General features: G+C 29.6%; 1 protein-coding gene, 1 long non-coding RNA gene and 2 other non-coding genes across 4 annotated transcripts; all 4 read left to right on the top strand.

Moving 5' to 3' along the window:
* Nucleotides 1–1,422, top strand: LOC137813604 (plant viral-response family protein (DUF716)). Its single transcript, XM_068615952.2, has one exon. It carries the CDS (start codon nucleotides 106–108, stop codon nucleotides 1,072–1,074), a length of 969 nt encoding a protein of 322 aa, XP_068472053.1. The 5' UTR covers nucleotides 1–105; the 3' UTR covers nucleotides 1,075–1,422.
* Nucleotides 1,423–10,182: 8,760 nt separating this feature from the next.
* Nucleotides 10,183–11,273, top strand: LOC137815450 (uncharacterized). The gene is made up of 2 exons (XR_011081747.2): nucleotides 10,183–10,657; nucleotides 10,738–11,273. It is a non-coding gene; the product is annotated as an uncharacterized LOC137815450 (long non-coding RNA).
* Nucleotides 10,453–10,555, top strand: LOC137816775 (U6 spliceosomal RNA). Its single transcript, XR_011081887.1, has one exon. It is a non-coding gene; the product is annotated as a U6 spliceosomal RNA (small nuclear RNA).
* LOC137816768 (small nucleolar RNA U3) lies at nucleotides 11,039–11,258 on the top strand. Its single transcript, XR_011081880.1, has one exon. It is a non-coding gene; the product is annotated as a small nucleolar RNA U3 (small nucleolar RNA).
* Nucleotides 11,274–13,688: the final 2,415 nt, after the last annotated feature.

The following is a 13,688-nucleotide window of genomic DNA, read 5'->3' as shown; positions in this document are numbered from 1 at the left end:
TTGGAAGTTGGCAGCATCCACATCTGACCTTTGACCCAAACCCAAACCAAAATCATTGTGGGATCGAAATTTGGGGGCAGACGCTGCAGAGAAGCAATTCAATCGATGGAACTTCTGACCTTTGCATTGGGAGGAGTTGGGTTCATTCTGATCGGAGCACACGAAGCCCTTCTTCACGTTTCCCCATCCAAACAATTCCCAATCTCTTCCTCTTCCTCTTCCTCCTCTCCGCCCAATTCCCCAACCAACAAACTCTTATTTCCGATCTCTCTCGCAATCCTCTCCTCATTTTTCATCCTCAACTCTGCACTGTCACTTCTCGACGCACACAACTCAAACGACGCTGTCGGCACCGCGCTTCAGCTGCAGCTCCTCCCCATCGCCTTCCTCTTCCTCTTCTACTCCCTTCTCCTTCTCTTCTCTCTCCCTTCGCCGTTGCTCGGCCTCGTTAGTTTCTTCGCTTTCGCTCAAGAGTTTCTCCTCTTCTACCTTCAGCGTAAGGACCCCACCGGCGTCGAGAACCGTTACTACGACCTCTTGCTTCTTCCCATCGCAATCTGCCTTCTCTGCACGCTTCTCCATGTGGGATCTCCGCTCTCCAGTGTTCCCAAACTGGGCCGCGGTGTGGGCCTCATTCTACACGGAACGTGGCTTCTTCAAATGGGCCTCTCCCTCTTCTCGGGCTGGGTCGCCCAGGGCTGCTCTCTGCACCGAGTAAGCAGGGGGAACTACACGCTGAGGTGCAAGGGCCACCCGGAGTATCATAGGGCCAGGGCCATAGCCACGCTTCAGTTTAATTGCCACCTCGCGCTCATGGTGGTGGTTGTTGTTGGCCTTTTCTCCGTTATTTCCGCCAGAAGTGGAGGACGAACCCACCTTGACTCTCTTTCCACGCGGTACGCGCCGCTCGGTAATGAATTGCAGAATTTGCAGGACTCGCCAAACTTCACTTTGGACTCTGATGAGGACGATGATGATTGCACACAAAAGACTGACAATCTGGGTAGCAAGAAAGGAGTTGCTGTGGAACATTCTGTCAATGGTAATGGGGTAATAGCTCTCACTCCTCAGTGAATCTTGTTAGATGAGTGTTAGGAACATGCTCTCTTCTGAAAGTTGTTATACATTAAAAACTATAAAGCCAGGATAAAGATAAATATTATTTAATATGACATGTGACATAGAAATTTTGCATTTTGAATAAATTCCATCCAACCCAGAGAGTATGTATTGAAAAGAGTATGGATGTGAGTGTCTATTTCTTCTTATAGTGTTGTGTTCTCTTGTTTTCTATGTCAGGAGAACAAAACTTTGTGTAAAGGGGTTGGTTGGTTTTGTATTGATTTGCTGCTGTTTTACATTTCGTTTGTTTGGGTAATTACAACGAGCCCTTGATTAATTACTTCAGATTGAATTATGCAATTCTGTGTAGCTGTGATGCAAATTCTTTAGAGTCTGGATGTTCGCATTTTGATTTTAATTTGTTTGGAAATTGATACTTGGTTGTCATCATTGTGAAACTTGTTTATTTATAATGTAGTACGTTCTTTGTATGTACTGGAGAGATTATAATGAAGTTCTATGAGGGAGACCCGCCATTTTCTGTTTGGTGTTTTCCGTGTTGTATATTTATATAGTAGCCATGGAATTTCTCTGCTGATTGTTGTTTTGAGTAGTTTGATTCATTGTAATTATCTTATGTATCCTTGTTATTTAAAAAATTGCAATGTTAATTAGTTGCATTAGAGAGTGGTAATTTTAAAGGGTGATTGAGCTTATTCACTTTGAAATTTACCTGCTGCGTGCTTCTAATGAGCATGGGAGCATTTGCCATTTCTATAGCAGCCAAGATTTCTGCCTCTGTTGCATTTCGTCCTTTTCATATGCAATATTAGCTCATTAAGTGTCATTGAAAACTCGGGCTCTGGGCACCGGCCCACTGTTACCTTAACCACTTAGCTAGAAATTTTTGGATTTCAATTACATTAAGTGTAATGTGACACAGATCAGGATCATAAAATCTTCGCAATACTGAGATTATTATTGATTTTTCACTTCCAGTTCCAGTTTCTGCTATCTATTCAACTTTCTGATTTTCATCAGTGTAAACATATTATTTTTATCCTTCTGATGGAAATTTTGAAGTTAATCATTTGCTGGAGGATACTATTTGTGCATTGTTAAAACAAATTTCAAAGAAACAACCTTGCACGAGTTAAAGGTCAAGCAAAATATTTTAACATAAAGTCTCGTGGGGTACTTGAAACTCATGATGAACCCCATCATCTTCCCTGATGAATTAGAGGGGAGGTTGTTTGGATATAGAGAAGATGGTAGAAAGTAATTTTCTTGTAGCAAATTTTCTGACTTATGAACACTCTAACGAGAACATATCAACAAAATTGTCATCCTGAGATCCAGACCCAGTCTCGGTATCATCAATAAGGTTAGCAACAACAAATAAATCTTTTTTGACTTTCTGAACAACAACATAACAGATAAATCCTTATTTGTCGACCAAAAGTTATTTTTTTTATAATGCTAGAGGGGTTGATACCCTACTGACTCTTGATGATTACATAATGAATAAATCTAAAGCATTTTTTTCTAGGGTCCTAGTTTATATTGATATGTTATCAAACTTGTCAAATCAAATTTTGGTGAAAAGGTCTAACTTTGCTTTCATTTCAATATTGAATGAGAAGTTGCCTCCATTTTGCTTCTCATGCAAAATAGTTGGTCATGATTTATCTAATATAGGTAAAACTGTTTTGCCTAAACATGTGGTTGTTAATATAAGTTTGTTGTTGTTGTTGTTGCTCAGTCCAAGGAAGCTAACATCTCTAATAGCCATTAGGAAGAAATTTCTCAAAAGAGAGAAATGGGGGACAAGCCAATTTTACAATTTGATGATAATATTCTAAATTTTGATGTATTTGTTAAGGATATTGTTGTAGCTCTTGTTGATGTTGTTGTTTAGAAAGTCGATAAGGATTTATCTGTTGTTGCTAACCCTATTGATGATATAGGGATTGTGTCCAGATCTCAGGATGATATTTTTCTTGATGTCTTCGTTGGAGATGTTCATGAGTCGAAAGATTTGCTACAAGAAAATGACCCCTTGCCTATTACTGACAAAAGAGTTCCAAAATGTCTTTTATAATTTGACCTTACAAAATTGTTTTAATCCCTTTTAGGTTTTGAGAGTGGAAAGTGTAGTGGTAGGGACCAATTGCACTACCCAAGTTGAGTTGACTTTGGACAAAAATATTGCATCTCATGGTCTAATGTTGCTCGAGTGCCTAATGTTGTCGCTTAGAAGTCTACTATTTTGGCTATTGTGCCTGATGTTGTTTTGTTTATAAAAGAATGTAAAATTGTTGCTAAGTATTTGAATGGTGAGGTTAATGAGACAATCTCTCAGTGATAATTGAGATAATGTTGTTAAAACTAATAAAAGGCTTGGACATCCTAAAATGGGTCTTAAGATGACTCTTAATAAGAAATGAGAGTGTTTGCTTTTCTGAGATTTTCATAGTTGTTCTTTTGGTTCTTTTGTTTGCTTCATAGTTTTTCTTTGGGATTCTTACTTGAAAGGTATTAAAAATCTATGTTCTGATTCATCTAGATTTGTAGTTTTTTTTATGTATGATTTTTTACCTAGTCTCTCATGTTTTGTTTAATAATAATTTTTTATGTAATGAGAGAATGTCTAGCATGAAATTTTATTGAAAAAAAAATAAAAGAAAAATTTATGAAAGTTTGTGAGTCGTAAGATGAGTAATCATTCATAAAAAAAGATTAATTAATAAAATTGTAAGATTATAATGTTAAAATTAATTTAAAATATTATTCTTCATGTACTTAATGTACTTAGTTAAAAAAAATATATGAATTATCTGACATTGTAAATACATTAATATTGTTGAAAATGTATTTGGATAAAATTAAAATAAAAATAATTATAAAACATTTAAGCAAAATTATAAATTTCAGAAAATGTAATTAAATAAACTGAAAGAATAAATTGAAAGATGTAAAAATTCAGATTGTGATTAATATTAAATATAAAACGCGATAAAATGGAATGATGGAAGAAAAGAATTCAATTATTAGATAACAAAATAATAACATAGCGTCTATGATACAAAATTAAAATTAAAACTACGAATCAAAACAACAGAAAGCCGAAAAGTTAAATTTGTAAAAGTTCGTATGCATAACCGATTCTCTTCGACTTTTTTCGTATAACAGAAATGCGTCTTTGTTATTAAGGTCAAATTATAAACAAACTTAAAAATCAAGATTCTTCCTTCCACACGAACAATACTTATGTGGAAACAAACACCCTGCCAGTGTTAACCCCAAAGTAATCTCTGGAACCCTTTCTTTGAATTACGATAAATATTACTACTATAGATGCAATAACATTGTTTTTTGCTTCACTTGAATTAGGGGCCTACGAGTTCAAAATATATCTACAAACACCAATCAATATCTTTGAATTATGACTTTTTTTCCTTGACTAGTATGGAAAAGAATAAATTTTCCGGAAGTGGACCTACAAGAAGATTAATTCTCACCCTTTTCATTTTTCTTGACGAAAACCATCATGAAATTTGGTTTATATTTCTTTTAATTCCAGTGCTGGAGCGGAGGAGATGAGGGTTGTTCAGTAACTGATCGGAATTCGGTCTTTAAATACTTAAATTGTCACTTTGGTTTTTTTCAATTTTTCGCGGTGACCGGATTCTGGATTTCTAGGGTTTGTGATTTTTTTTTTCTTTGTAGGGAGTGAGTAGGAAAGAAGAAGAAAAAAAAATATTTTTAAAACTTATTGTAGGTAAAATAAATGTTTTAAAAAATTCAATTAAGAACGGAGAGAATAAATTTTAAATATTTTTTTAGAGAAAAAATATTAAATTATGTAAGGTTGAATATAATTTGATTGTGTGGAGAATTAAAATATTTTTAAATTTATAAAATGATAGGAAATATTAAACTTTTGTAGATGTTTATTATTATTGTAAATTAAAATTTTGAAATTTTGATGTGTTGAAATTCAGGATAAAAGTCTCAGTTGTGATGCCTAATATTATAATTTTTTATTTAAAAAAAATAAATTTTGAAATGGTTTTAAAAAATGCATTTGGAAATTTTAAATAAAAATATAGGTAGTGTAATTTATAAATTTTTTAAAATAGAAAATATTTTAAAAAAATCAGAAATAAAATTTGGGAGGGTTATTTTCAATTTGTACGAGAGAGGGAGGTAAATAAAAAATTATGTAAGGAGAAAAATCATTTGTTTTTCTTAAATTTATATGCAAATAAATTGTGATTATTAGTTGGTTTTAAATTAAATGTTTGAAGGGATAATAAAAATACGAATGAATAGAAATATTTTATAGGTATTTTGAATTAATTATAGTAAGAAAATAAATGATAAATTATTTTATTTTGTAGTTTTATAGTAAATTTGAATTGGGAAGAATAAATTATGATAAATTTTAACTATATTTTTATAATAAAATTGAAATTGGATGAAAAAATTACAATAAATTATAATAGATTATAATATTGGTATTTGAATTAATTTTGTATTTTTAGTTTGTTAAAAATATATTTAAATAAGAAATAGAAAAAACTAAATAAAATTGTTGGATTATTTTCTTAAAATAAAAATTTATTTATTTATTGTTGATACGTATGTAACGATAAAAATAATAAATTTATCATTTGGTTTAATAAAAAAAAAAGTGTATACATTATAATTTTAAAATGTGAAATTAAAAAATTAATATTAAAATGAAAGGTGCTATAAATAAATAAAAAGTTAGTTATAAATATATATAATAATAATAGTAATAATAATAATAATAATAAAGTATAATAAGAAAGATTATGTTATAATATTTGGTTGTAAATTTATATAAAAAAAATATAAAAGAGCATGAAAAAACTAATTAAAATATATTTTTTATATTAGTTAAAGGTGGTTAAAAGATAATTCATAAAATTGATATAACATAAAAATGATAACAATTCAAAACATATTACTATTTTAATTTACTGCTAGGGCTAATGTTCAGTGAATACTTTGTAATCGATGAAATACTTCTCTTAATTACTGTGGGAAAATCAGGTTTAGGGTTACTTAAATTTTTGATGAAAGAAAATGCATGTGCTGATAAGTTGGCTAATTTAGGATTTATTCATATAGAACCATTTCATTGGTATAATAGACTTTCATCTAGTCTCTTCTTATAATTTTTTATGAATAGATATAGTCGACCTATGTATCGTTTTTGTTACCATATGAGTTTTGGTCTAATCTCCCCATATATTTTTTTTAATAACATTTTTTTTCATGTGATGGCAGATGAGTGTTGTTGCTTGAGGTATCAGCCTAACTGAGATGTCAAGTTGCATAGTGATGTCTAACATGAAACTTTTTATAAAATAACATTACTAATTTAGAAAAGTGTGGATCTTGTTTTGTTGAGATGGTTGATGTAGGTACTTTTCTATAAATTCTAAATCAATTATTGAGGTGTTGTATTGTGTAAATTTTGATTTGGACTAATAGTTCAATTTTTGTAGTTGAATGTTCACGTTGAACACTTGGATTAAAAGTTTAGTACTTTTACAACAATTAATCATTTGTTGGATGTCAACATTATTTTGTATTTGTATTGTGTGGTGTAAACTCTAGTTGGAAGATAACAATTTATTTTTGTAACTTGTTTCCAGTCTCCATATTGTAGTATTTCTGATATGTTGTGAAATATATGATTAAAAGAGTAGTTATGTAAGACTGACATTCTTTTATGTTTTGTTTAGATTAGAGGTTGTGGGTGAGTGGAAAGTTGAGCGTGTGAGGGAGTAAAAGTGTGAAGAAAGTTGAAGGTGTTTGGATTTGGGGATATTAGAGTAGATGTGTGAAGAAAATTTATTGGAGAATGTGAATGATGTGATAGTTGTGAGAGTATTTTAATATATTTTGAATAGTGTAAATTGTAATATTACAAATTTATCCTTGTATATAAATAAATAAATAAATAAAATATTAATTAGTTTAAAAGACATTTAAGTTAATTAAAATAATTAGTGTTATATTATTTAATTTCTATTCAATTATGTTATATACAATAAAGTATACTTTTGTCCACGTGTGTAACAATAAAACTTTCTATAACATTATTAATTTCTATCTATGTTAACATTTATTATTTATAACATGTAAAATTTGCATTCATGCATTATGTCAAAATATTAACTATAAATAAATAAATGTATTATTTATAAAGAATTAAATTTTAAAAAAATAAAAAAATAACATTCCAAAATTATATTTTTATTATGTAAAAATAATAATTTAAAATAAATAAATCTATGTTTTATAAACAATTTCATGTAAAAATTCTAATTTATTAGGTAACCTTTTTCTGTTTTTTTTTTAAAATTAATACAATATTTGATTTAATTTTTAAATAATAATGTTAACAATTTATGTAAATTATGAAAAATAAATTATATATATTTTCATAACATTATGGTATGTCTATGTAAAATGAAAAAAATTATAAATATAATATTCAAAATTTGTATTTCCATTCTATAAAAATAATAATTTCAAATAAATAAATATTTTTTTATAAAGCATTAAATGTTAAAAAAAATATTAACTATCAACACATATTATTAAAAAATTGAATTTATTATGTAATTTTTTCTGTTCTTTTTAATTACTACAATATTTGTTTTAATTATTTCATAATAACATTAACAATTTATGTAAACTATAAACTATGACAAATAAATTATATATATTTCATATACATTATTATGGTATGTGTATGTAAAATGTCAAAAAAATATAAAATATAGCATTCAAAATTTCTATTTCCATTATGTAAAAATAATCATTTCAAACAAATAAATATATTTCTTTATAAATAATTAAATGTTCAAAAAATAGTAACTATGTACACATTTATTAAAAATTCTAATTTATTATGTAATTTTTTTTAATTAATACAATATTTGTTTTAAAAAATAACATTAAAAAATTATATTTACATTCTGTAAAAATAAAAATTTTAAAAAAATAATCTATTCTGTAAATTGAAATCAAAAAATTTATTTATTAAAAGCTTCAAAGTTATAAAGAAAATTACGACATTCATAAATTTATTTATTAACATAGTTAAATGTTAAAATAATCTTCTGTATATTTTTTTTTTAAATTACTGAAACAATTTTTATAGTCTTTTTAATAATAATATTTTAAAATAACAGATTTAGATCTCTAAATTCAATCTATAAATTCAATTCAATTGATGTCACAAAAATAACATATTCAAATTTCATGAAATTTTACATTTATAATATACAATTTTAGATAATCAATTTTCATAAATATTCACATCTAAAATTAAAAACTAATTAACAAGTACTTTAAAGTAATTTAAACAAATTAAATTCAAAATAAAAATAAACATCCAAACACAATTCGAAAAAAACACACATACCTCAAGAGAACAAAACAAAACCACAACACAATGCAAGTCTAAGATTTATCAAACTGTGACTGAAAAAAAAATCATTCAAAAATTAGTTCAAAAAACAGAAAATAAAAAATCTGAAAAATTAAGAAACATAACCGATTATCACCTCAGTGTAAAATAGCACATAATCGATTATCCAAATGTTTATACCACATAATCGATTATGCTTCCGGTTCAAAAACCACCATAATCGATTATCTCACGGGAATTTTTACAGGTAATCGATTATGTCATGAGCATAATCGATTATCAACTATTTTTTCCCACATAATCGATTATGGCTTACGTTCATTTTCAGTGATAATCGGTTAAGAATGAAACTAAATTCACACAAAGCTCACCTGAGGTCACAAACGAAGAACCAAGCACACTCTCCTACCACTATGCTTACTCACAACCCTCTCCAAGCTCTCTAGGTCTGTGCTTTGTGAAGAATTGAATTGCCTCTGTTTTGTGAGGTTTCTGAGGTTTGGAACCAGATATATAGTGTTGCACCTCTTTATTACACTCATCCACTCTCTCACCAACTTAGCTATGCATTTATTGAGCTTTGAAGTTGGTCAAAGAGATTCCTGAACAAAGGAATCTCATGTGCTTGCTGAAAAGGTTCTTCACATAACACTGTGCGCATGCATGCTTCACGTCCAGATACATCCAAAAATCTAGTGAGTGCATAAATGACTTTGCACTCATCCTACCTGACACTCACTCCCTCACCCTCTCCTTTCTCTTCACTTCTGAAAGCTCTCTCATTTGGCCTAACTTTTCCCTTATCCTCACCCACACCCTCCACCATCAGCGGATCCAAACACAAGCTTAGGATTGACACATGTGTAAGTTAGGTCGGTTAAATATGTCCGCAGTAATAGATTATTACTTTAGTTGAATTGATTGGATGTTGATTTGTAGAAGAATTGGATGTAGTGGGTGCATTTAATAGGTGCTAAATTTTTTCTATATATCTTCTTAACTTGGAATACATTTCAATCAGTGTAGGAAATGTAAATTGAGACTTTCAATCAGTGTAGGAAATGTAAATTGAGACTTTCAATCAGTGTACTATTAAATCTAAATAAAAATTTAAATGAAAAACAAAAACAAAATTCAACGTGGGCACGATTTCATACTAGTTTTCTAGTTGAAACATAAGCATAAATAAAAATTAAGTTATTTTTATGAAATAAATTGGTTTTGAAATAATTTTAGAAAAAATAAAATGACAGTTGTTTTGCATATATAATTAAACACCTATAAGTAGCCTGATAGACCTCTGTAACCTTTTCTTGTAACGTCACAATTCTATCTCTTCACTTTGTTCAGTGTGCAATGTGTAATCATTTTCTGATAACATCTTATTTTTTAATACAATAAGTGAAAAAATAGAAATAGAAGGATTCTACAAGTCAAAACAATTTGTTAAAAGATACAATAATATATTTTTACAATAACTTTCAGTCCCTATAATATTACTGATAAAATATAATAAAAAAATAAAGACAAGTACATAAAAGTAAAATCATCATAGAGATGCAGAGAGAGAAAAAAATAAATTGAAGAAGTAAATAGAAAAATGTAAGTGAATAGAGGAATAGATAAGGCTACTTACTGGGCAGTTAAGTTAGCAGTGTTTTCCTTATTGTTGTGTTTCAAAAATACATAAAAATATATGTTCTTATATGTTTCTCTGCTCAGCTTAGAGGTTAGGAAAGAACTATACACACCCTTTACATATTTTTCTCTATTTCCAGTCCATGATGTTCCTCTACATATTCTACTTTCCTTCCACTGTGCTGCAAGATACTTAGTTCCCCCATTGAAGTCCCACACCGTATAATGTTATCATAACATTAACGTTTATATTGATGCCAACTACGCTTTTGCTTGTCCCTTCGGGGACATCCGATAAAATTGGAACGATACAGAGAAGATTAGCATGGCCCCTGCGCAAGGATGACACGCACAAATCGAGAAATGGTCCAAATTTTTTTTTATTTTTTTTCATAAGCAGTGGTATTGGTAATGAAAGAGCTTCCATTGGATGCGCACCCACCTCAACCATCCTGCTGGGTTGGTTTTATGGAGGTTGAGGTGAGTTTGTGTGTAATGTTTGAATGTTTTATATTTTGAGTTTGAAGTTTATTATTGTTGGTAACGCATGATAATTGTAGCATTCAGAGACAGTGTTCCACACATGTCATATTTGCCATCATGGAACTTCAAGAAGCTCTACCAGGAACAATGATGTGCTGGCTTTCTTTACTAGTCTATATTTCTGTTTTCTTTCAAAGCTTTTCTGTTGATTTCAGTCTTTTTAAACTCATCCCTCCTAATGATCACCGTAGTTTACTGAGAATAGCATAGCAGATGTTTTTCTGGAAAAAAAGTGTTCACCATAGATAACGTAGTCCCACATTGAAAACGTTTGAAGCAGAAAACAAGTTTATTAAGGGACACCTATTGTAACTGGTCACGACCTTACTTGAACAGGATCTGTTCTATAGGCTCGTACCTCTGTATCCTTGAGTTCTAAGGAGACAGGAACTGAAGTCTGGTGGATGAACGTGACCCTGTGATCAGAGCGTGATTAACGGTCAGGTGTGCCTTCTCCCTGGATTAGATACATCTTAGCTGTAGAGGATCGTTCCCAGTCTTCATGATTTGAGATGGTCACAGGGTTGTCTGACAGACTCCCTTTCAATATTTTTATTTTTTACCCTTTTCATTATTAATTTTTATTTTACTCTCATAATAAGAATGCTCATTGCTCATTATTGGTGATTATGTAACAACAATACCTTTTTTTATACCAATTACTTTATTCTTCATACAACAACCAATTTTATAAAAGGCGTACCCATAATACATCTCCTCCATTTAGAATTTTTATGTTTTTCTAAGGTTTTATTTAATAATTTGATTAATAAATTCATATTAAAAATTTCTAATATGTTTACTTTTTAAAGTGTTTTTTTGCTTTTTTTTTTTTTTACTTTTTAAAGAAATATTTTTATTTTTATTTATTTTTTATTAAAATTAATATGTGATTCTTATTTATTACATATATATGAATATTTTAAAGTAAAAAAGGATGTTTATCTGAAATAGAGAAAAGATAATTGTAAAAATTTGATAAAAACTGAAATGATAGGTCTTTATATGCTTGATTAAAAAATTGGTTTGTACGAGATGGTTCTCTTTAGAATTTAGGATTTACTCTTTGTTTTTTAAAATACCACTTTTTCATTGTAGTAGGGCTTTGAACGTACTTCCTATTTATTTGTATAATATGTTAAAAATTTACTCATTTTCATAAATTTTAAAAATTATATCCATTTTGATAAAATAAACCACATAAATCCTTTTAAGTTTTGTAAAATTATTTTTATGTATATGTTTTAATATAACTATTAGAAAGCAATATTAACTTAATTTAATAGGGTTAGGTGACTTCCTTTGTTGCGCTAATGGACTTACTGATATAAACATAAAATGGGTCAATCTGTCTGACGTATTCTCGTTTGAGGGAGAATATCTTGCTTGAGTTAAAAATTTCGCTTGAGCGAGAAAGACGTTGATTTTCGAAAAAAATTCATTAGAGTATTCTCGTTCAAGTGAGAATATCTTGGCCTTTGCAAGCTCAGCAGGAAGTAATCCATCGACAAGATAATGCTTATAAGGTGTTATCGAAGTATCTATGATGTTGATCTGCAAGACCTCAAAAGATTCAGGTTTATTGAATCATTGATTGATACTTTCTTCCCTTTCTCTGGGCCGATCTTTAAGACCTCCAGATGATCAACCTCGAACAATCATTCCATTTAGAAATACTTGAAATATTGGGCTTTTGAAGGATCTTACGACAACTTCTATAATATCAACTCTTTGGTGTTACATACTTTATCATTGCATTAGACAAACTACGATAGAATTTTTTCAATTTGATTGATAAATGACATCTATCACAAATTATAACCAAAACAATGTTAGCGTTAAATAGACTTAGAGTAGAGAGAAGTAGACACATATTTATACTGGTTCACTCCACAATTAGGACTACTTCCAGTCCCTTTAAGCAACTCGTTTAAGAGCCTTCATTAAGACAAGTATTTTTACATCCCTTTAGATACACGAGTATTCTACACCTCTCCATGTAAAAGTATTCTACACCTATTCAGGTACAAGTATTCTACATTTCTTCAGGTAGCCAATCTTAATCTCCTTTTGAGACCATGACCTATGAACAAGTGAGAAACACTCTCAATTTGAGAGCAACAATGGAAGCACACTAGGATATCTTCACACAATGAAGAATTTAATTATATAGCTTATTGATAAGTGCCTAATTTCAGTAATATTTCATATTAAAATACAGGCACTTATGAGTATTAATTGCTAAACTACATATAAATAATTCCTAAGTTATGAATTTATATCTTTTTACATTTTTTATGATCTTTATTTGAATAAGAGCATTTTATTTCTAAATTTGGTGTTAATTTCAGGTTTATAAGGAAGAATGAAGATTTGGACCAAAGATGAATGATATAAGCTAAAAGGAGAAAGTTGGAAGGTTCGAAACGCACAAAAAATCCAACTCAACAGCGGAGTATCTCGCTCAAGCGAGATATTCTAGCTTGAGCGAGAATGCTCCAATGAATTTTTTCGGAAATCAACGCCTTTCTCACTTAAGCGAGAATGCGTTAGACAAATTGAGTTTTTTTTTATGTTTTTATTAATAAGTTCATCAGCGCGACGCAAGAAGTCACCTAATCCTAACAAATTAGGTGAAATAGAGGGCTAAAGGCACAACTCTAGTGTGCTAGATTTAGAGGAAAAGACCATTGGGTGATTTGTAACCAATTGGGAGAATGGAAGGTGCTAGAAGTATGCGTGGCTAATTCTACCATTTGTAATTGAGAGTAATTTGTTCAAACTCTTATGTATTGAGGTGATATTTAAATATGATATAATATTATGTTCTTGATTGATTATTAGTATTGTTGTTTTGTTTCTAAATAATTGAGACATGTTTGAGAATTTTAAATTTGTCTAGAAAGTATTTTTAGGGTTTTGACCCAAACAACAATACTTAACATATTTGAGTGTTATGAATAGACTT

This window comes from Phaseolus vulgaris, chromosome 1, assembly GCF_051622355.1.
Source record: "Phaseolus vulgaris cultivar YP4 chromosome 1, ASM5162235v1, whole genome shotgun sequence".
NCBI classification, from domain to species: Eukaryota; Viridiplantae; Streptophyta; class Magnoliopsida; order Fabales; family Fabaceae; genus Phaseolus; species Phaseolus vulgaris.
The sequence above is the reverse complement of the archived record's forward strand: the minus strand, read 5'-3'. Positions and strand labels throughout refer to the sequence as shown.